This window comes from Rissa tridactyla, chromosome 4 (genome assembly GCF_028500815.1).
Source record: "Rissa tridactyla isolate bRisTri1 chromosome 4, bRisTri1.patW.cur.20221130, whole genome shotgun sequence".
Taxonomy (NCBI): domain Eukaryota; kingdom Metazoa; phylum Chordata; class Aves; order Charadriiformes; family Laridae; genus Rissa; species Rissa tridactyla.
In genome coordinates, this window is record NC_071469.1 from 27,716,304 (window position 1) to 27,737,971 (window position 21,668).

The 21,668-nt window shown below is 47.0% G+C and overlaps 1 protein-coding gene across 4 annotated transcripts in view; it reads right to left on the reverse strand.

The window, feature by feature from the left end:
• Positions 1-488: 488 nt before the first annotated feature.
• ADCK1 (aarF domain containing kinase 1) overlaps positions 489-21,668 on the reverse strand; it is a 91,874-nt gene continuing 70,694 nt past the window's right edge. For all 4 annotated transcript variants that reach the window (XM_054199570.1, XM_054199568.1, XM_054199569.1 and 1 more), the window contains 5 exons: positions 18,455-18,571; positions 7,262-7,411; positions 6,816-7,013; positions 2,938-3,131; positions 489-1,473 (listed from right to left, as the gene is read on the reverse strand). In XM_054199570.1, the coding sequence (XP_054055545.1) occupies positions 1,302-1,473; positions 2,938-3,131; positions 6,816-7,013; positions 7,262-7,411; positions 18,455-18,571 (831 nt within the window). In that variant the 3' untranslated portion in view covers positions 489-1,301. The remainder of the gene's footprint in view (positions 1,474-2,937; positions 3,132-6,815; positions 7,014-7,261; positions 7,412-18,454; positions 18,572-21,668) is intronic.

A 21,668-nucleotide genomic window follows, 5' to 3' on the forward strand; every position in this document is an offset into this window, starting at 1 on the left:
ACTTCATGGAAGCGGTCCCGTAGCTGCAGAGTCAGAGCCACCAGACCTGTCACTTGTACCACCAAGCAAGTGGCAGGCTTTCATCTGAGGCAGGAGCAGTGAAACGTCACAGGCAGTGACAAGGCGAAATGCCCAGTGCGTGGCACAGGGATGGTGATGTCTCACAGATGTGCTGCAGCGCAATCCCACAGGCAGGGAGGAGGCAGGCTCAGCGCGGATCTGGGTGGCAAGGAGTGGTGCGTCCTCCCAGCAGAATGACGCCCGGTCATCCATCCCATCCCAACACACATCTGATGCGGCACCAGAGGACCCAGATGTGGAAGAAACCTCTTGGGAAGAGGAAAGACCAAGAAGCCATTGCATTTGGCTCGCAATGACCTAACAGCGCTGTCTGGCATCACTCACTCAGTGGAGAAATGGAAACAGGACTGAGGTTAGAGGCAAAATCGTCACCCTGAGTACACAGCCAGGCATCCCTCCCCCAAAGGTCTTTGATACAACACATTTATTTTGCTGTGTGGCAGTACTGTACAGTACACATACATTACCAGCAGTTTCAGAGCCCTGAGCTGTCATTCCTCCTGCCTTCCCTGAATTTCAGAAAAGAGGCAAGACCATTGTCTCCTTCCCCCATTTCACCTGCAAGGAAACAGGCCAGGAAAAGTCCAAAAACAAAGAGGCACTTGCTGACAGGACTGGAGATGAACCTCAAAAAGCCCGACTCCCAGTCCACCGCTCTCACCATTAGGGCCCCTTTCCCTGGTGCTGGGAGAGGAAGTCCTAGTGCCAGCTCTCCACAAGGTCTCACTCCTCTGAGAAACTCTCTGAACACCTGAACAGAAATCAGACTAAGGAGATTTCAAAAACTAATATAAACCCTATTGGATTTTAAAGGGACTTACCGCCTCTCTCTGGGGGTCTGAGAAATGCTTTGGGACATTCTAGGCAGGGTTGGGATTCTCTTAAATTCTGTAAGATTAAGAAAGAGCCAAAGAGAGGCTTTTGCTTCCAGTGTTATCCCATTGGAATCTGAGTGGAATCTCCACTGCTCAGATGGGGAAAGTACCCTGTCCTTCCTGACACATGGTATCCCACACCTCCTTTTCCTAAACCATGAAACGGCAGAGCTCCGGTACCGACTCCACCTCTCAGCGCCACATAGAAAGCTAATGCTGTAACAGGCAAGGACAGTGCAGCATGTAACATGGAACAAGACCCAAAAATAGCCCACAGAAGTCAGAATGTGCCGTGGAGAGCAGAAGGGAGGGAGGGAGCTCCCGGGCCTCTCCCACCAGTTCGTGTCAGTACGTGGAATGGTGCATCCGGCTCAGGAGAGCAATGACCCAGTTCCCCATCCGGGACCCCTTCAGCCACAGGAAGAGTTCATACAAGTTGATCTGCCACAGGCTCAGGGCTTCTGCGAGTGAGATCTGGGCCTTCCTGTAAAGCGAGTGACTCTTGCTCCTCTGGTACCTAGAATGAGAGAAACAGGCGCATTAAGATCCAGCAGGATGCAGCCTGGCGGGAAGGAGGCCTGTCTTCAGTACAACTGACCCTCCCCCAGAGGAGGGGAACGTCCCACATCTGGAGAATTACCAGCAGTGGGGACTCCTGGCAGTAGGGATTTTCTCCAAGTAACATTCCTGAAGAGCTGGGGACTGCTTTCCTAGCACGAATCTGGGAGAAGAGACAGCCCGCTCCCTTGTGAGCCCAGTTCTCACCCCACTGTGCATAGTGACCCTGGCTATGGCATCCTCTGCTTCTATGCCCAGCTTCACTTCAGCTGACAGGGATAGGTGTGCACCCCGATAGCCTTTCTTGGTAGCACACTCATCAGAGTCCAGCAATCCTGACACGCTGATTCCAGGAAAAGTAATTCACCTTTCTTTTGTAGCAGAGGTTAACTGGGTTTCACGAGTCCCTCATCAGCCAGAGATATAACTGTTATTTCTTCTGCAAGGAGGAGGAATCTGAGGCAGAAGTGCATTGACTCATAAGACTTATAGATGGAAATCACTTGCATGACTCCTGTTTCTGGCTTTTAAACATCAGCCTGATCTTCACAGTCAGCCCTAGCCCCTCAATCAGGCTGCAGAAACTGGCAGCAGTGAACTTACAGATCTTTCCTACCCACAAGTACTTCCCAGTGGTGATGCCTGTAATGGTCAGAAAGCCCCTTCTCCTCCTCTGGAGGGGCCAAACCCTAAACTCTTACCCGAAGGGCCTCCAACTCCATCCCCATCTCCAGCCTCAGAGTGGCAGACCTGTCCTCTGAAGAGGCTGATGGGCATAAGAACAGCACAGACAGAGGCTGAGACATGTAACCGAGCAAGGGTAGGACCAGCAGATGTGCTAATGTGGGGGAGAGGTCCACAGCTAAGAGTAAGAAGTCAAGAGGTCAAGTTAGGCCTTGCCAGTGCCCTGCGTGGGGGCTCTAATAAGCCTTAACGGCACTGACTAGCCTGGGACCTCCCCCAGACTTCTGCTCTTAGGCGCAGGAGGTCCAGTTAATCTCAGGCCTGCACCATCAGTCCCTGCAGGAGCTAGACTGGAGGGGTAAAGGTCCCCCGCTCATGCCCTGCTATGAAGCCCCTTGACCTGGACCTCAACTGACATACTGACCTCTTGGCTTGACCTCAGCCTTGTCTTGTCACCATGGACCTACCTGACAAACACTGGACCTGATCTACAGATTGACTTCCTGGTTTGACCTTGGACCCACCCTGTCACCATGATGTTGCACTATGATATGGACTTTTGATTGGACCTGACCACCATCTCAGGGTCTTCCCTGCTTGCCTTGCTCAGATACTGTGGAACTGGGACCTGACTAGCCTCCTGGCCCCAGGTTCCCCCCCACCCCGGGTCCTGGCCCCCAGGGACAGATAGCCCCTGCTGCTCCATGTCTGGCCTCTGGTGCTTGGAGAAGACACTCACGTGGAAACAGCTCTGATGCAGCAGCGAGACATGTTGAGGAAGGAGCTGGCACTGGCCCGTGTGTGCAGGGCTGACTCAATCCCCCTTAACAAGTCATTGGTCTTCAGCAGCAGCAGCATCTGGCGGGGGACGTTGTTGAGGAGCTGGGTGATCTGGGGTAGGTAAGCAGCGGCGTTGGAACGGATTTCCACGTCCTGTGGGCAGCGGGTCATGTCAGGGAGAAAGGAAAGAGAAGCTGAGAGTGCATGGGAAACCCAGGTCCAGATGCAGCTGAGATTTGGCAGGAGGAGATGGTGTTTTCCGGACCATGACTCTAGGCCAGAAGTTAAAGAGCTCTTTGTCCTGCTTTCCTGCAGACACCTGGCTGTCCCAAGCATTCACAGCACAGTCAAAGATCACTCTTGCCATATCCCACCTGGCCCTCAGTGAGATAAGGCCCTGTTCCCTCGCTGGCAGGATTAATGGCCTCTCAGGAGAACAGGGCACTTGCTACTATCTCAGTTCTTGGTCGCAGGCAGCCCACAGCAGCCATGTCTCATTACTGCCCTTGCAGCCTTCTGAGTCTCACCTCTCCAGCCCCAAAGCTGGAGGCATCCTACATGGTGGAAGGATCCTACAAGGACAACCAGGCTGCTCCTTGGCTTGCTGTCCCATGCAGCTGATGGCTTTATGCTATACTGATGAAGCTGTTTCCAAGGCCCATTTTAGTCCTCTGTCCTCAACACAACTCAGCAGAGGTGACAAAGCATTATGCAGTTAAGCATCACGCTAACCCAAAAGATCAAAAACTGTCATCTGTCGGATTAAGGGTCTATCTAGACGCGCATCCTGCCTGGCAGCAGCCAGTAGCAGACACTTAAGGAAAGAGTGTAAGACCAAGGAAGACACAGGGTGATCCTTCATGTTCCTTGGTTCCCGAGCTTCCAATAAATACACTGTCCGCAGTAAGATACCAGTGATAACTGATGGGCTATAGCCTGGGCCACTTAAGATGGGCTTCCCTCCAAATATGAGCTACCATAGCCTGCAAGACAGACAGCCTCCACTCTTCTGTCTCTTTTAAGACCTGAGAGATCCCCCACTATCCCAGTAAATGTAGCACAGTGTGGTGTGGAGCTGATCCCATATGCATACCATGTCCCTACCCCTTCCTACAGAGGCCATGACATGAATCAGCAAATCCAAACAGAAGTCCCTGGAACATCTGAAATCTCCAGAATCCAGCAGGACACATGAAGAGGGCAGTAAATGACTTCTTACAGGAGGGAAGCTCCTTTGTGGGGAAGGGAAAGGACAGCTCTAAAACCTTCTCTCCTCTGGAATGAGGGACAGATGGCCTATATTTCACAAAATGGGATCTCACACTCACTCTGTGAACTTCGGACTTATTATGAAGGAACAGACCTGCACAAATCAAGTGTGCAGGCTGTGGTGGTCAGAGATATATACAGATCACACACCACCATGGTTGCTTTGCTGCTGACAAATAAATCTGTGTGTCCTCCTGCCTCCATCACTGCCCAAACGCACAAAGCTTCAGCAAGAAGACACTAAGCTCTCCTAAATGTTAAATGTTTTGTTTCATTATTTGTTGGCAGAAAATTCTTCCATTATTATCTCTTATCCCTTATCCTAGCCAGCATCACTGCACAGCCTACTTTATTTTCCACACATAGGTTTTCTTTTCCATTTCTTTTCTTTTTATTTTTAGCTCCAGCTGCTTGTCCACATCACAAAACAACCACATGATCTGTCATCAGAACTGTCATTTTCTGTCAAGGGCGAAGCCTGTGCACAGAGAAAGAAATGAGCTATGCCAAAGGACCTGAGAAAAACCCCTTGGCTGCAGTCGCTGAGGCAGCTGCAGGATGCAGCAAAACACAATCATAAAATCAGATGCGATGTGGCTACCAGCCACCCTGAGCGGTCAGCTGCCTGGCCTTGGCTTAAGGCAGGAACTACTACACCTATGTCGATCCTCACACGTTTGCCTAGCTTGCTCCTAAAACTCTCCAGAGATGTGACTCAAAGCCTCCCCAGACCATCTGCAACAGCATTTCACTGGCCCTGCTGTTAGATCTGGCTTTTCTCACGTTTAACCCCAAACTCTTTAGCTGAATTTAAACCCATTACTTCTTGACCTGTTTGCAGCAGTCTTTAACAGATTTGAAAACCACTACTACAATGCTTCCCAACCCGCGCTTTTCTGGACTTTTTCTGCCCTAACTTGCTCAGACTTACCTCATGGGTTACATCTACTTGACCAGTAGTCCTTGTAGCTTCCATACTGGACTCGCCCCAGTTTCATCAAACCTTTCCTGAGATGCAGCGCCCCAGACTGGACACAGCACTACAGGTAAGATTTTGTTTCAGGAGGGATGCTTCCTTGTCTCACAGGCTCCTCTCCTGTCCATACAGCCTCTCTGGCGCTCTGTGCTGGCGGAACCTGCCTACCCAGGGCTTGGCTCCTGCTGCTGATACAATCTTTCAAATTCACCTCTAAACTAAGGGCAAGCAGCAGCTCATTTCCTAATGCCACAGCAAATCTGCTCAGCTCCCCATTATGTGCTGCAGGATTATCCAGTTCCAGCATCAGTTGTGTCATGTAGGCAAAGACAACAGAGCTGGCTCTGTACACGCAATTCAACTCAATGACAAAGTTCATTAGCCCACACAAGGCACTGCGTGGCTGCACTTACACCTCTGGCATAACCTTCACAAGCCATTTTAGGATAAATGTTGCTTATTAGCTCAGATTCAACACTGGCCTTGTAGTATTGGAGCGAGCTCTGCGTTGATTCGCTTTGGTGCCTCTGAATTTTTTTCTGGAGCTACCAGCTTCAAAACTCACCAGATCAAGCCCAGATCTGCTAGATAGTCACTATATAATTTCTGATATGCAGAAAATTAACCCAGGTAGGAAGCAATCGAATTATGGGGCGGGGGGGTCCATTACCCAAGGTATCTGACTCATTGCTATGGACAATGGCAAGCCAGTGCAGCAAACTCTGCCACATCCATGAAAATGAAACACCAACCTGAAGGAATTTCCATAAGAGAATTTTGCAGGACAATATTATAATGCTACTCAAGTGAATTTCATCCTCTCTGCTACAAATGTGTGCAGATAAAAACAAACCATAGGATCCAACATGTTTCTACCTACAGACACTAGTCCATTGGCTGAATATATCACTGTATGCTCATTTCCAACAACAGCGTAGTAGGCAGGGGCTGCCACTATTCTTAAGGCAGTGTGTGCGTGTCAGGAGTGCAAGGAGGCGTGAGAAGGATCCCAGCATGTGTGGATAGGAAAGGGTGGAGAATGTAAGTGGCAATTTCCTAGATTTGTAGTGATTGAGTTGACAGGATCCACAGTTAAGCAACCTTGACTCCAACTTAATAGGGTTTCTGATTGGGAGGTAATTTCCAAGGGTTTTTAGGAGTTTGTATCAGTGCTGATAGTCATTTACATGAATAGTGATAATGCATTATCCTTCTCATGTCTTCCCACTATGCCTTTATGTCTCTTCTACCTTAACCTATCCTCCTTGATGGTTTCCTGCACAGCTGCATTCAACACTTTTTTAGGAAAAGGCTGATCTACAAATGTTTCCCCTGCCAGAACTGGTGAACACTTAGCCATTAAAATATTATACAAAATTTAAGCAGCCTGTGACAAGTGAAACTGGGAAATTAAGTTCAGCCACTATAGAACACATTGCAGAAGGAGTCCTGGCTTTTTCTAGCTCAGCTATCAGTGCAGAATTTGCTACAGAGCTGCCAGGGGTTGCCCAGCATTGCTGTGGTATCAGTTGGTGCAAGTGGTTACAACAAAGAAAGGTACTCGAGGAGAAGGAAGGGCACATAGGACCTACCTCACTGGCTGAGACTGGTGACCTGTCAATGCCCCTGTTGACAGACTCCCAGGATCTGGCGGTCAGCATGCAGGCGAAGAGAGGGTACAAATCTCCTGCCCCAAGCCGCCGGCTGTACTTCTGCACTCTCTTCATATCTGCCTTGATGAGGGCCTGCCAAAGGCGGCAGTAGTCCATGCGGAATGACTCACTCAGCACCTGGGGAAGGAGACATGGCCCACAGAAGTCCATGGAGGACAGGGAACTGAGGGAGCAAGCCTTGCCCCACTAGCTGTGCCCTATCCCCCATTTCAGACACAGGAAATATCCTTGGAGGGTTATGGGAGTAATAGGAAAGATGTATTCATATGGGCTATGGGACGCAAGGCTGCAGCTGGGTGTGATTTTTCAGCCTGATGCCCACAGGCAGCTTCACAAGGCCCTGGAAGCCCCCCACAGCTACATACCTGGTAGAGCCCATGGTCCAGGAGGATAATGTGGGCCTTGCCAGAGGCTGGGCATTTCTTCACTAGCACGTTGCCCGGGTGCGGGTCACAGTGCACAAAGCCGTTCACAAAGATCATTTCGCTGTAGAGCTTCCCCAGGTTGCGAGAGATCTGTGAGGAGAGAGAAAATGGCCACACACTGCCACCCACAGCAGTGTGCCTGCTGGGGAGGGGAGGCAGCGCCCCTGTGCCAACACTGCAGGGAGCAAGGGTCTGGTATGTGCCGATGTCCCTGTGCAGAGCTCTTGCAGCTCCTCGCACTGACAAATGCACAGGGTGGCTGCTGGCATCTACCATGGGGTGACCCATGGCATTCAGGGAAGGATCCATGCAGGGGGCACCATGAAGGTGCTCGTGGGGTCAGGGGTTATTTAAGGACACCTGCATGGCATAAAAAAAGAGAAAATACCTGTGGGCAGGAATAGAGTTTCTGGTAATAAGGAGGAAAGCAGACAGGGGTAGACAGGCATTCACAGGGAAGGCATGGAAAGAGCTGTTGGGGTGGGTGAGAGATCTCTTGGAGGAAGACTCAGGTGTTTCCGTCCATGAATGGCAGCAGGACCCAGCGAAGAAGGGGTGGGAGGAGACTCAGCCTGTCCATCTGCTTACCAGAACGAACATGGGTTCCCTCTCCCATCCCTCCATCACACTGTCCCCCACTTTTCCCCTTCCTTTCCTCAGACCCATGCTAATCTGATTTGCAATTTCTGTGAAGATGAAGCAGCACAGAAAGGCTGTTTAAATCATCCTGTCACTGCTGTGTCCCTCCATGCCAGTGCTCCTTATCACCAAGAGATGTTATTAAAGTTAAAAACCTCCTAGGAGCAAGCAAACATCCCCAGGGCCCAGAATCAATCCCTTGCCATGCACTAACACAGCAGCCTCACCCTGACATCCCACTGCTGGCCCTCCCTGCCATCAGAGAGAAGCATGGTGCTCCACAGCGGAGTGCTGAACAAGCAATTAAAAGAAAATCATTATAAATGATTCCAAGCATGTTCCCAGACACGCAGTATAAGCAGCAAAGAGGCAGCCGTCCCCATAAGCAGAGGTGGTAGAAGGGGTAACGGAGACACTAACAACAGCTTGTCCTGCAGAAAACCAGACAGCCAGGGAAGGGCTTGCTATACTCATCTCTGAAATGCAGATATCTCTGAGAAGAACATTGTTAGGAATAGAGCCCAAGTAACTACAAATGAGGGCAAAGAATGGGAATCCTTCCTGCAGCACATCCAACAGGGACAGCTGTAGGACCACGTGGAACAACCCTGTGTCCCTCAAGTGGGATCTGGAGCCACTGCTGAATCATGGATAATGCTGCCCTCATGCTGAATCATCCACACAGGTGGTACAGCACAGCCCTGCGGTCTCCTGTAGTGCAGCTCCCCTAATGCCACACTGGTGTTATTGTAAGTACCGACTGAGGGAAATATTGTTTCCCTTCTGGATCACCAGCAGAGATCAATGAAGTCCTAGGTCTCCTAGGACCTTACAGGTCTCCTAGATCAACAAGCTTTAAAATTGGATAGGACCAAAGTACCAGGTGCTGTGACCTCCGAGAAGAGCTGAGTAGTACTTGCTGACAGTCCAAGGACATGCCAGATAGTCTGTTTTAAGCCAGTCACTCATTCACGCAGCCTCCCAGGGACCTGCACACCAAGACAAATGGAGTTGGAGATCATAACTGATCATAGCATCAACCATGACACCTGTGCACACACTGAGTGAACCACATTTTGGCCTCTCTGCCTCAGCTCTTTGCCCTCCAGCAACCTGGAAGAGCACAGAATTACTGAAGATGAGGATTTAGGGACAATCTGGGGCAGAACATGATGCCTCGTACCCATTAAACACAAGCCCAGACAAGGGCTGGCAGTTCTGAAAACCTGTTGGTTGGTCAGGGCTAAAGCCTAGAAAGCTATTAATTTGGGGCACTGGAGTATGGGCTGCTCCAAAGACAGCAGATTCTCCTTCTGTGCTGCGGTAATGGCATAGGTTGGGAAAGTCAAGCAGTTAAGAAAGTTGCCCAGAGAGGTTGTGCAAACTCCATCCTTGGAGGTTTTAAAGACCTGACTGGATAACACTCTGAGTAAGCCGGTCTGACCTCATAGCTGACCCTGCCCCAGCATGAGGTTTCACAGGCGACCTCCCAAGGTCTCTTCCAACCTCAAATATCCTAGGATCCTACAAAAACACCTCTCACCTAGTTATCCACACCACCCTCATAGCAGCACCTTATGGTATGTCTGTAGGCTCCAGGTGCAGGGAAGGTCTCCCCTCCTGAGTCAGCGTCAGCAGACATGTTACTAAACAGATTTGTGGTCACAGCCTTTTGAAGCCCGTGATGCAACATAAAAGAAGCTCAGGATTCATCTTCCCTCGAAAACAGGCATCAAAGCCCTGTTCAGACCCACAGGCTGGGTCATAGGTACAAGACAATCTTCACTGCAAGATCCTCATCCTCTCTCCCCTCCCCACTGTACTTATATTTACCTCTTCCCCAGCGTGCAACCTTCAGTACCTGCAGTAGTTAATTCATTGAAACTAGACTTTATGGCTTCTCTAAGAAAGAGGAATGCATTCTGTATAATTTAGTTAGCATATGGAAGATATGTTACAGGGATTTATGATATAAGCGTATAAATAGTCTTTACTTTTGGAAAAAAAAATACCCAGTGTAAGAGAGGGAGCTGTGCTACACACTAAAGTATTTCACATATGTTTGTCTGTTGACATACCTCTAAAATAGGATAAAAATTACATTAAGATAGAAAGCACCAATACTGTTGAATTCTAAACAAAAAAGGAAGGTGATATTTCTAGGGCTTACAGCGTAATATGTGAATAGCAACCTATCATTATAATTCAGACAAAAGGAGTTCATGTTTCTAGAGAAAAAATTTAGGAAAAAACCATGAAGCCTTTATACATATTAATTCTGCAGTACTGTGCCCCATCGCTATGGGCCTTTATTCCACCCTTATTGAGAAGGCCATCGGATAAGTAACATATACAGAATTCACTTCGGAAGAACGCAGTTAGGTGAAATGAGAAAACAAACGCTTGAAAACCTCTACTCAGGAGAAGGGAGGAATTCAGCATGCATTTAGGCTGTTTAAGACCTCGGGGTGAAGGTGCATCGCAAATTAGACAAAAGGTTGCAGTGATTTACGGAAGCAAAGACCAAAGTAAACACACAGGCATTTTGTTATGACATGGAGAGGTCATCATTCCTCTCCCTGTTTATCATCCAACAAAACAGGGTCCTTATCATTACCAGGGTCCCCCAGCACTGTTCTGCTGCACACCGTAAAAAAATAATCATCACCCTTGGAATCCTGCATTCACTTCCAGAGACCTCATTAACAGAGAGATGCAGACAACACAGAGTGAGTTCAGAGAAAGCAAATAAATGAGCAGGATGCAGGAGGAATTTACTTGGGAAAAAGATTAAAATAGCTGAAGATTCCAAAGTTGGTTAAGGAATGGCAGAGGAGGGGCAGTCTACCAACGTTAGAAAGTTTGAATATCAAGGAAGCAGAAGCACTTGTAGCACTGGACGTGCTACAAGAAATACGACGAGGCAGAAGGCAGTGTAATCAAGAATGGCATAATTTAGGCGTAACACATAAGAAAAAAAACCTATGTGAGCCAGCAGAGCTGACCTTTGTACGTCACGATGGCACCAGCCTCTGGCTTTGGCCAGAGGCATGTCCTTGCTTATTGCCAGAAGGTGTGTTATTGCCCAAAACAAGTTCAATTTGTCTGTCTGTGCTGCAGCAGAACATGAAGACTGCAGCCACCAAGTGAGCCTGTGGCCTCACCAGTCAATGCAAATAGCTATTGCCACATTATGTGACATGACCATGACACTGTGTCAGGCAAACCGCACATTTTCAGCCCAATGCTTTCAGTTTGAAAAAAACTGTAGCTGAGGAATAATCAGATTGCAGACAACAAAATGGAGAGTCAGCAGCCTGGGCAAAAACAATGGAGTGACACATACGCGTGTAACAGCCAGACTTGGAGTAACTCTTCACCAAACTAAGCACATGAAGTTCATTTTATGTACCCAATATGGCAAAGATGCTATGTGTCACAAACTATCCTACGTGTTACTAGCCAATACAGAAGAAAATAAGAATGCAGTGCTGACATTAAGGATTGTTGTTGTACAGTATCGCATAGTCTCTCTATAAACTGGTTAAGTTCACTGGAAATAAGTAGAAAGCATGACTTTGGAGGCTGTTCCAAAAATTCACTCTTTAGATGGTCAGAACCTTTCCTCTAAATCCCCGACTAACTTTAATGATGTCCAGTTTAAACCATTTTCTTAGTTAACATAATCCTAGAGTTTAACTAGTTTCTTCCTTCTCCAGTATTAGTACTCCCATGTGTTCACCAGTAAGATAATTATCAGTACAATTTTTACAGGATGCTCCTTTATCTGATGCGCCCTAGGAGTCAACCCGCCTTTTACACAGTTGCACTGCACTGGAGAGACACACTTACCCTGCGACCGACTAAAAACCCAAAGTTCATTCTAATATGTCACTTCCCTCTGATAAACTCCCAGCATATTTAAGAAACTCCTCTTATTAGTTTTTAAGCACATGGCTTTTCACTTGGTATTGCTCATTTTTAGCCCTTTCTATCACTTCAGTCCTCAAGGCCACCAAGTGCTATTGCTACTCTGGTCCTTCTCTACGATGACAGAACCTCCCAACTCGGTGTCATCAACAACCTCCTTCACACAGTTCTGTTTCTGTCGAGGTCGTCACTGAATTTATTAAGTAATATCAGTTTGTAAAGCAAGCCTCACAAACTCCACTATGGTAATTCCTCTCCACCATTGCCTCTATCAGTTTCTTACCTCCTTTGCGATTTCCTGACTAATCCCCACCTTTTTTAGTTTACCAAGTACACCTACTGCATTTCTGCCCTCTAATTCAGAGGATCCCAAGCTGCAGTATAGGTAGCAGCAGTGATATATTTCTTCTTGTACACGTACACAGCTGCAAACTGTTGCTGCCATCAGTTTTGAAAGCCTAGACAACCTGTTACCCTCACGTGATCCACGAGGGGCTACTTTTGATGAACTCATATTATATTCCCTTACCTGCAGACCCATAGCAGCAAACTCCTGGGCACACACCAGTCCCTGTATGCAACTCTCCTCTCAACAAATCAGCACACCCACCTGACAAAGCAACCTGATGATAACAAAACTCTGGAAAGTCCATTACAAATTAGTATCTTCACAAACACCAACACTCAATAGTTAGCGAGAAAACTCTCAGAAAGGAAAGAACGCGTGCAAATTTAAGCCTATGAGTACTCCTACAGCAAAAAGATGGCACATATATGATGTTCATGGGTAGCTGCAATGTAATAAACCAGCCTGGGTTATTCAGGGCAAGTCACTGATACTTTCCTGGCCTTGTGCGCAAGCTGGAGCGGTCCTGGCTCCATGCCTCCAACTGACATGAAGAAGAAAGTCAAAGAAAAAAAATCCTGTGACATGGTCCTGCAGAGCTGATCTCACCACCTGCCCCTGATAAGTCCCAGATGAAACTGCCTGATAGGGCATCATCCATTCCTGCCCCACCTCCATCTGTGACTGTCTCTTTAGATCAGGAGCAGATACTAGTCTCTTGCCTTAATTTGGCTGTAATATTTGCCAATTATTTTAAGAGATGGCGACACTAACTTCTATTGATCTCATTAAAAGTAAAGGTCATTGTGCAGCTCATTTCTCAGGGCTCAATATTACCTCCTCAGGCCAAAATAATAGCATTGATTTTGGAACCTTAATCGAAGGTTAATTGGATTGAAGAGTGTATTGGGTTTTTGCTTTCTTTTGCTGTTGTTATTACAGACATCATCTAAGGGTTTGCTTAATCCTGCTAGGGCAATCCTGCCCAATTAAACTGGTGTCAAATTAGCAAAAGGTACGGATGGAGAATAGCCACAATTTGGAGCCTGCTCTGTGTCCCTGCTCTGAAATGGCTATGGTCCATAGCGGATTAGGATGGTCACACACAAGAGATCCGATTTCACACTCTGCCCTCTGTGATCCCATTGTGAGGATCAAAACACAGTGCTCTGTAATGCAGTGCTATCACTATGCGCTGATCAGGCACCAGAGGCACCAGGCACCACAGCAAGGTGATGCCTGGACACACACGATGTTATTAAGATAGAGGACCAGTTTTTAGGACTCCTGAAGCATGCTCCTAGCATGGCCCATACTCTCTACTGGGGACTGAGGAAATTATTTTACTGCTCAGTGTCCCATCTTCCATGGCATTTAAGTGGGGAGAAATATTCTGACTCATCTGCCCAGGGAACCGAGGGACTAACTTGATAAATTTCTACAGATTATCAAAATGACATAGGTAGAGAAGACCAGTCGCTGTTTATTTAATTGTTTCTTGCATCTCTGTCAGACCCAAAATGGCTACGGGGATCATTTTCCCTTGGCTTTAAATGGAGTCATATTTCCTTGGATTTAATGTAAAGCATCTTGCTGAGACTTAAGCAATTGATTGATGCTGATGCTTGAGATTGACTTTCCCTAAGAAACAGGTTCGTGTGTAATGTCACTCTTTTACCTGGCGCCTTTGCACAGTTCAGAAGCTGGAAATGCTGGAGGCCACTGTTCTTGCTTACCAGCACCTTGCGGATTTTCATTAAGCTTCAGACAAGAAGTGTAGGAGAATCTGCAAGGAAACCTCTCCCCAGACTAAATTAGCAGGTGCAAAGAGCAAGAATAGCCATTTTCCCCACAAACAGTGTTCTTCTCCATGCTCCATTTCATCTAACACTTGAGTGTTATAAGCACAAATACCTGAGACATGAGAAGTTTCTACACTTGCACTGACAAAGGGATCCCACCCTGGGAAATCCCACTTAAAATTTAGCAGCTACAAGGCAGCAGCTCCTGACTTTTGGCAGAAGGGTAAATCCCACACTGAAAGCATATTTCAAGTTGCAAAGCTGTCAGCCATGAGAAGGTAGCTGGGCTCTTTATCGAGCTAAGAGATACTGTTCCAGTGCAGAACCCATTTAGTAACAGAAGGAAGCAAAAAGCCACAGTAGGATGGGGTGACAGATGGCAATAATTGCGCACAGTAGCTCATCTTAAATACCTTAGCTGTTTGCTTTCACTTCTCAGCTGGACAAAACACTTCCCTGACTTCTGAATCATCCACGGCTCATGACCAGGCTCTTAGTGAGCTGAAGTACATGGCAGCATTTCGTTTCCCTGACTCAAGTCCAAGCCAGGGCAATCATGGGGGACTCTCCACTTGGCTACCTGAGCTGGCTGGTTAGTTGGAGGCAATACAGCACATGCCACGAGCTTCACAGCTCCCACAGCCTGCTGATCCAGCAGCCTCTGTTGGAGACAAGGCAGAGCATTGACAAGGAGGGACAGGGAGGACCCATATAGCAGATCAGACATAATGTTAAGATTTGTATACAGACAAGGTCTCTCTACATGAATCGGGTAAAATCAGAATGGGTGCAAAAGGAGCAACTGTGGCTTTTGGGATCTTCTTTAAAAGTCCATGCTCTAAGTAGCCTTGCTACCTTTCCTTCTCTGCTGCATACAGTATGCTAAATCATCTTGAGAGCCCCTCAGTCTATTTTCCCTCCCTCCCCTGCTCTACCCACTTCTTCCAAATGTATCTTCCCAACCAAAACTGTAAACGCCCTTGTGTCTTGAAACAGGAACAGCCCAGTTTCCAGGGAGCCCCCTTGTTAACGCTGACATGGCCTGGTCTTCCCTCAAAATTCATGCCAGCTCATTTCTTGATAACTCCCCTCTCCCGGCTTCCCTCCCACTGTCAGTATCCTAGCTGCATGCTCATCCACCGCTACACTTGCACATGAATAAGTAACTGTTCCACAGGCAGATATTTCAGTGTTTGCACTTGTCTTTAGAAATCAAAGCCTTCTCTGATTAAATGCCATTACAATCCAGCGCTTGGACGGATCCAGAGAGATTAATGTGCTTTTGGGCAGCTTTAATGATAATCCTGCTACAGATGGTATTAAGTAAATGTCAGTAACCTGGTTTGAAGGGAGCTTTCACCTCAGGGATCCTTTCCATTTAGAGGAGAGAGGCTCAGCTTGCTTTTCAAGGCTGCATTGTCACACAAGAGAAATCCTGCTTAGTGAAGACTCCTCTTCCTCCGCCCAGTAAAACAAAATGGAGTAAGATGATAGAGGCATTGATAGATAAATAGATTGAGGTGATTTATAGGGAGCTAATGCATCTCTTGAAAGCCAGAACTGCTGTATATTATAAGCCACGTCATAGTTTTGAAACCTGGGTTGCCACCCGCTCCTCATGCTCCTTCCAGGGTCTGCTGCCTTTTGCTCACTTCACCACCATGCTATGCAGTTCTTTACCCAGGGCATCAACAGCAGCAGCTGATATTGGACCTTGGTCATATCTGTCCCCATCTGCTGCACCTTGCCAGAGGAGAAGTCTGGGGTGTGCACTGCTCCTACCTCATCTTACTGTGGCCATAATAACAGATCTTTCTACTGTTGCTTTAATGGCAATCAGTAAAAGTTAATCATTAATTTTGGGGGGTGGGGAGAGAAAAGGAAGAAAGAACAGCTCAGCACAGACACCGAGAGAGTTTGCAGAAACTCAGTCCTACCACTGAGCTGAGTAACATCCCACACCTGACAGATTGCCAGAAACCTCTGAGGCTTATACTTTGCAGTAGTAGAAGTCTGTTGGCAACTTTTTAAAAATTGCATCTTAGCTATCGTTTCAGACAGCTCAGAACCAACAAAATATGTGGTTTCATTGCTGCATGGAACCTATTGTGCCAAGATGTCACAAAACAACCTTCCCAACGGCACAGATGAACAAAAAAAATGAGCTGAGTTTTCACACTAAATTTCTCATATCATGAGCAAAAGCCTCTGCAAGTTAGAAAAACTGAAATTAGCTGCTTCTCTACTTTGTTTTGGCACACAGAGGCAGCAAAATATCCTACTGAAAGGCTTAAGTCATTGAATTTTCCACCCTGACTGGCTGGAGAAAGCTATGAAAGATTGCAAAGAGTGGTTTTCCCTGGGCTTCTCCAGACAACTTTGCAATATCTCCAGCAGTTTGAGAAAATTCAAAGAAGCAACTAAAGTCCCAGGGAGCTACACTATGCTAGCTACTTCGATCTCAGAATGGATCTGCTGTCCAAGAACTGTGAGGAAGCCCAGCTCAAAATCCGAATGTACACATTGCTCAAGAGTCCTCCTGCTAATGCATCAAAACCAGAAGAAAAGGATAGGATAAACTCACTCAAAGAAACTAATCTCTTGCTTTGACCAGTTGACTTGTCCAGGTGAATGGAGATGACTACATGTTCTGCCATGGACAAGGCTTTTAAAAATCTCTCTTGATAGCAAAGTCCATGAACTACCATGTTCTCAAGAGTCACACTATGGTGCTCTTTGCAGACCAGGTGCATGGAGGCACTTACCTTGGTAAATACAAAGAAAGATCATCAGCATGAAATAAACACAGAGAAGGAATTTTGTCTACCTCTGATCAGCTGACAATGACCTCTGTGATGCCCTGATGAGAGGGAGGAGGAAAACCAGTGACCCAAATGATCCAAATTTTCCTGATGGAGACATGAAAGGAGAGAGACTGCACTATCTACGGATGAGGTTGTATTCATTTAAGAAGTCTCTTGAATGAAAAAGGACCAGATAAGTTGCAGGGAAGAGAGCGCTGTTCACTATTACCCACTGACCTTGGCTTGTTCGTCACAATTACAATGGACAGTCTCAAAATCTACTTTAAGCTTAGACCTTCCTTTCACAGTTCAGTGGAGAAACACGTGAAAAGGTGCCTGCCCTTCTGCCTGCAGAGGTTACTAGAAAGTATCTCATTGACTTCTGCAGAGTGCAAGAGCAGAGGAAGAGGCGAAGAGAAACAGGCAGGTTACTCAGTCCTCCACCTGTAATTTGGCTGAGCTCTTCAGGCAGAGAAAGAGCTGCATGCTCATAGGGAGGCAGCTGAGAAGATACACTTCATGTTCTCTCCTTGTGGGGCGTATTTTTCCTCCCACTCACATTTTCTCTCCCTTGAGAGGTCTTTGGCATGTCTCTAACTGATGCCACATGAACTTTGCCACAGATAGAAAGGGAGCAGAGAGAGAGGAAGCGTTCAGATTTTGGGGGTAAGTGGATGGACAGATTAAGTACAACTGATTTTATGCTGTATCTCTTTGATAGCCAGTCAACCAAGTGCAGCTTTGAGGCTCATCGACAGGGCACAAGGGGAAGGGCAAGCAGCAGTGCCTCAATCAGCACTCACTGACTGGGTGGGGTGGCTTGACACACTGTCCAATGGCTCAAAACCCTTGCCCCTGGCATCTTCTCAGGCCTTCTGGGAAGTAATACCTTCTTTCCCTCAGGAATCTCTCAGCCACAGAGAATCCAGAGTGCTCTCCCGACTTCATGCCACACATACAAACTGTTTCACTCGTTGGGAAATGTAGCCTCTCTGCAGGGACAAAATCTGACAGCTGCTCAAAGAAGGACTGCGAAACTACACAGTAATGTAGGACCAGGAAGCAAAGAAGAAAACTGTTGCATCCGGAAGAAAAAGGGAGATTTTGGAAAGCAGAAGAATACAACCCAGATCAGAATATCATGCAAAGCAAAATAGCTGAGGCTCCAGCACTCTAATAACTGTGATCATATAAGACCTATGATTTATATCTGCTACATAAGGAGATAGCTGTTGGGATATAAAAGCTACATCCCATGCATTTGTCCAGGAGAAAGTTAACACAGAAGAAAGAGAGGGAAAGAAGAGAGACAAAAAGAATCAGAAACTGAAATTGTTCCTTTAGGATAACAGGAACTGCCATCTTGGAACAAACCATGGGTGTATGTAATATAATAGCATAGTCATCTTTCACTGTCTGTCTCCTTGAAGATCTCTCTAGCTGTGTCGCCTACAGGAGAGTGTTCCCCAAACGGGGTTATATACTTTTCCCAGAAGCACAAGAACTGAGCTCTCCTGTCCTGTCAGCCTTCGTTTTGCATCAACGTCAGTTGATGTCAACATCAGTTTTGCATTGCCCACCATGCCCAATTCAGAGATGGCTGAGAAACTACCTCATTCACATTGATGCCATTCCTCTCCATGTAGGCCCTGTCGTTCACCTGTCCCCCTTCCATAAACTCCATGAGAAGGACACGCCTTGTTGAGAGCTCCCAGTAGATCCTGGGGACCTGAAACAGGAACAGATGGGTTAAGTCAAACAACAGGATGGGAAAGCAAGGTGAATATATCACATGCAACCCGGAAAAGGAGTAAAATTGGAAGGGGCTGAAGTGAGGACTTGCTTTTTTTTCCTGAGTACGAGGGAGGTAAATCCATCTACCAGCCTCTTCCCCAGGACAGCAGCAATGTGTGCAAGGACAACACACCACGTCAGTGGCAGCAGGATCTGTCCTCATGCAACATTTCTGGCCACGCTCTACAAGATTTTGACCACCTCCCACTCCCACTGATGTCTGAGAGCTTTCTTATCTATCTGCTCTGCAGCTCCTCTAGCTGGGCTGTTTAACTAGTACCTAATGCAACTTTCTGAATCATCCACTCAACTCCTTTAGACAGGAACTACATCTCGTTTGCTACGCACAGGGCCCACTTATGCAGCTCTAAAAATCATAAGCCATCGTCATAAATTGTATCTCCGCAGTGCCCCTTGGAACACAAACGCCTTTGAGCTGACAAACCCTGCATACTTAGGCCATCTGCAATTGAACTGGGAGAAAAATCAAGTGTCACAAATAAGGGGCTTGTCACAGAAACCCTGGGAGACCCTTAACTATCTTATTGCCAACTTGACACAGTAACAAGTGTAAAATGTCAAAGCACTTTTCATTCAATCTGCAGTAAATCAAGCTGAGTGAGGTACCAGTAAGAGGCCTGGTGTCACCCAGGGAGGCAGTGACGCAGGCGTCACTCAGGCTGGCTCCCCCTTTTCCAGCCTCTCTCTCCAGCCAAATTGTTGCCATGATGAAGTCCCTACTGTCAAGAGTCCTTTTGCTGAAGTTCCCTTTGTATATTCCTCACTTCACTGGACTGATGAATCTCCCAAGCTGTCCAGATTTGCCTCTGCATGGGTGAAGCCACACAGGTACATTTTACCAAAGATATAAGGGAGCTCCACCCATTGCCATCACTGTGCCCCAGGGCAGAGATACACATTTTGGATCCTGTAAAGGCAGACCCAGCTGTGCACTCCCTCTCCTCACCCGCCTGACTTGACTGTGGACTCAGGATTCGCACACTGCAAGGGTCCAGCACCTTGGGGCAGGACAGGAAGAGGTAAGAGGCGTTGTCCATCTAGTGTGACTAAAGCCAGGGGAACCAGACAGGCCACTGGAGCTCTTCATAACTCCTGAACAAGCCACGTTTGTTTTATACTCTGCTTGTAACTACTGACAGTGTCTCAGTCCTTCATAAACTATCTGCCTCCCCCACTGTTCCTGTCCTCGAGACACCATTTTCCCAATGTCGCCCACTTCTACCTTACCACTTTAGATCAAAGACTCTTTTGCTGAGCAACTCCAATGTCCCTCAGTCCCACCGTTCAATACTCCTGGCATACTTTGCATGCTAACCTTGTGTAGACTTTGATGCCAGAGATCCACTATGAGCAAGGGGGATTCGGTTACTTGCAGTCTTCCCAGCTTCTCTGGATGTCCATTCTTTGCAGTTAGATTGGTGAGAAAGCAAACCAACTCCAAAACTAACAGTTCCCCAGCTCATCTCGCTCACTGACCCTTGCTGCCATAGATCATTTCAGATGACAGTCATTCTTGTCTCAAGATTTACAGGGGCAAGTCAGTGGGCTTGTAAAGCACTGTCGATGCTCTTGGAGATGCCTCTCTCACTCACAGCCAAATTCTTCAGTGATTTTTTTAATTACTCACAGATGTTTGGCTGTAATGCTAGTGCATGGAAACAATTTATCTCTGGCTTTAAAAGCTCAAACAGGTTCACAGCACAAAATCTACTTCTCAGCTTTCTAGCGTGTTTAGGAAAATTAATGACACCGGAGCCCAATTCTTCCGTTGCCTTTGGGTGATGAACACGTCTCTGAATTGGCAGGTCAGACGGGAGGATCCATTATTTAGCCATCTCAAGCCATTTGTTATTGTTACACATATTGATATCATGATATCTCCTTAACCCAGTGAGAAGGTGATTGGCCGTCTCCATGGGGATTTACTTCACAGTATCCTAGTTACAGCTGCAATGGATACAGCTCTCCAAGGTGCATCACTTCTGATAAGCACCCACTCAGGAAAATCATTGGCCTTTGGCCTTCCGTAGCCCAGTGGCTTTTAGTTATCTGTGTCTATGGGAAGGCCACTGCTGCCACTGGGCTCCAAAAGGACTGCCCCAAACCTGTCCGAAAGTCGGGTGACAAAGAATTACAGCCCTTGCATGGAGGAAGCAAGGAAAAAATGGATACATCAACCTGTAAAGTCTAACAAAAAACTCACCTCATTTCAGACATCTGTCTTCCATCTTGGGACTTCTGCATAAACAGGAGGTGAAAACCTCATTTTGATGTGTGTATGCAGGAGGGTCCAAAGGAGGGCACATTTTTTGCTGATTTTGTGTATATGCAAATGCAGTTACATCACTGACTGTGCCCACAGCACTATGTGTGCTTGACCATACTTGTGTATACCCAGAAGGCACACAGTGGAGGCTTGTGCCTCTTGTATGTCAGCAAAAGAATTGTGCACGTGTGAGTTCAAAGATGTGAGCTTATGTCTTTCCAAGAATAAGATGTGTACATGTCTGGTTGTACCTGAGACATTTGTCAGTGACCTTAGTCAGTGTGCAGCAGGGGAGGTGGGGTAAGAGTGTCAGTGGGGAAAAGCACAATATGGGTGCAGTTGAGTTTGTGTACGAAGGTAACATGAATGCATTAGCCATAGATATGTATGAAGGATGTACGCTCAATTCCAGAGGGAGAATATGCTTTTTTGCAGGAAGAAAGATTCGTGTGAACATGTTTCCTCCTGAGATACACAGAGTCCCTAATCCTACTTGACATCATCAGCTTCAGTCTAGCTTTTCTGATTTATGTCCGTTTCTCGCCCTCAGTTGAGATAAAGGCCAGGAAAAGGTACCATCACATGGCTCAGCAAAGAATGGCAAATTCACAGGTCTCTGGACAAGTTCAGAAACAGTGTTTGGGAAAATGAGTAGCAGGCTCCAGAGACTGCTGGCCCCAAGCCACCACTCCTCATCCAATATACGGTCCCTACAGTAGGAAACAGACAAGGAGGAAGCATGTCT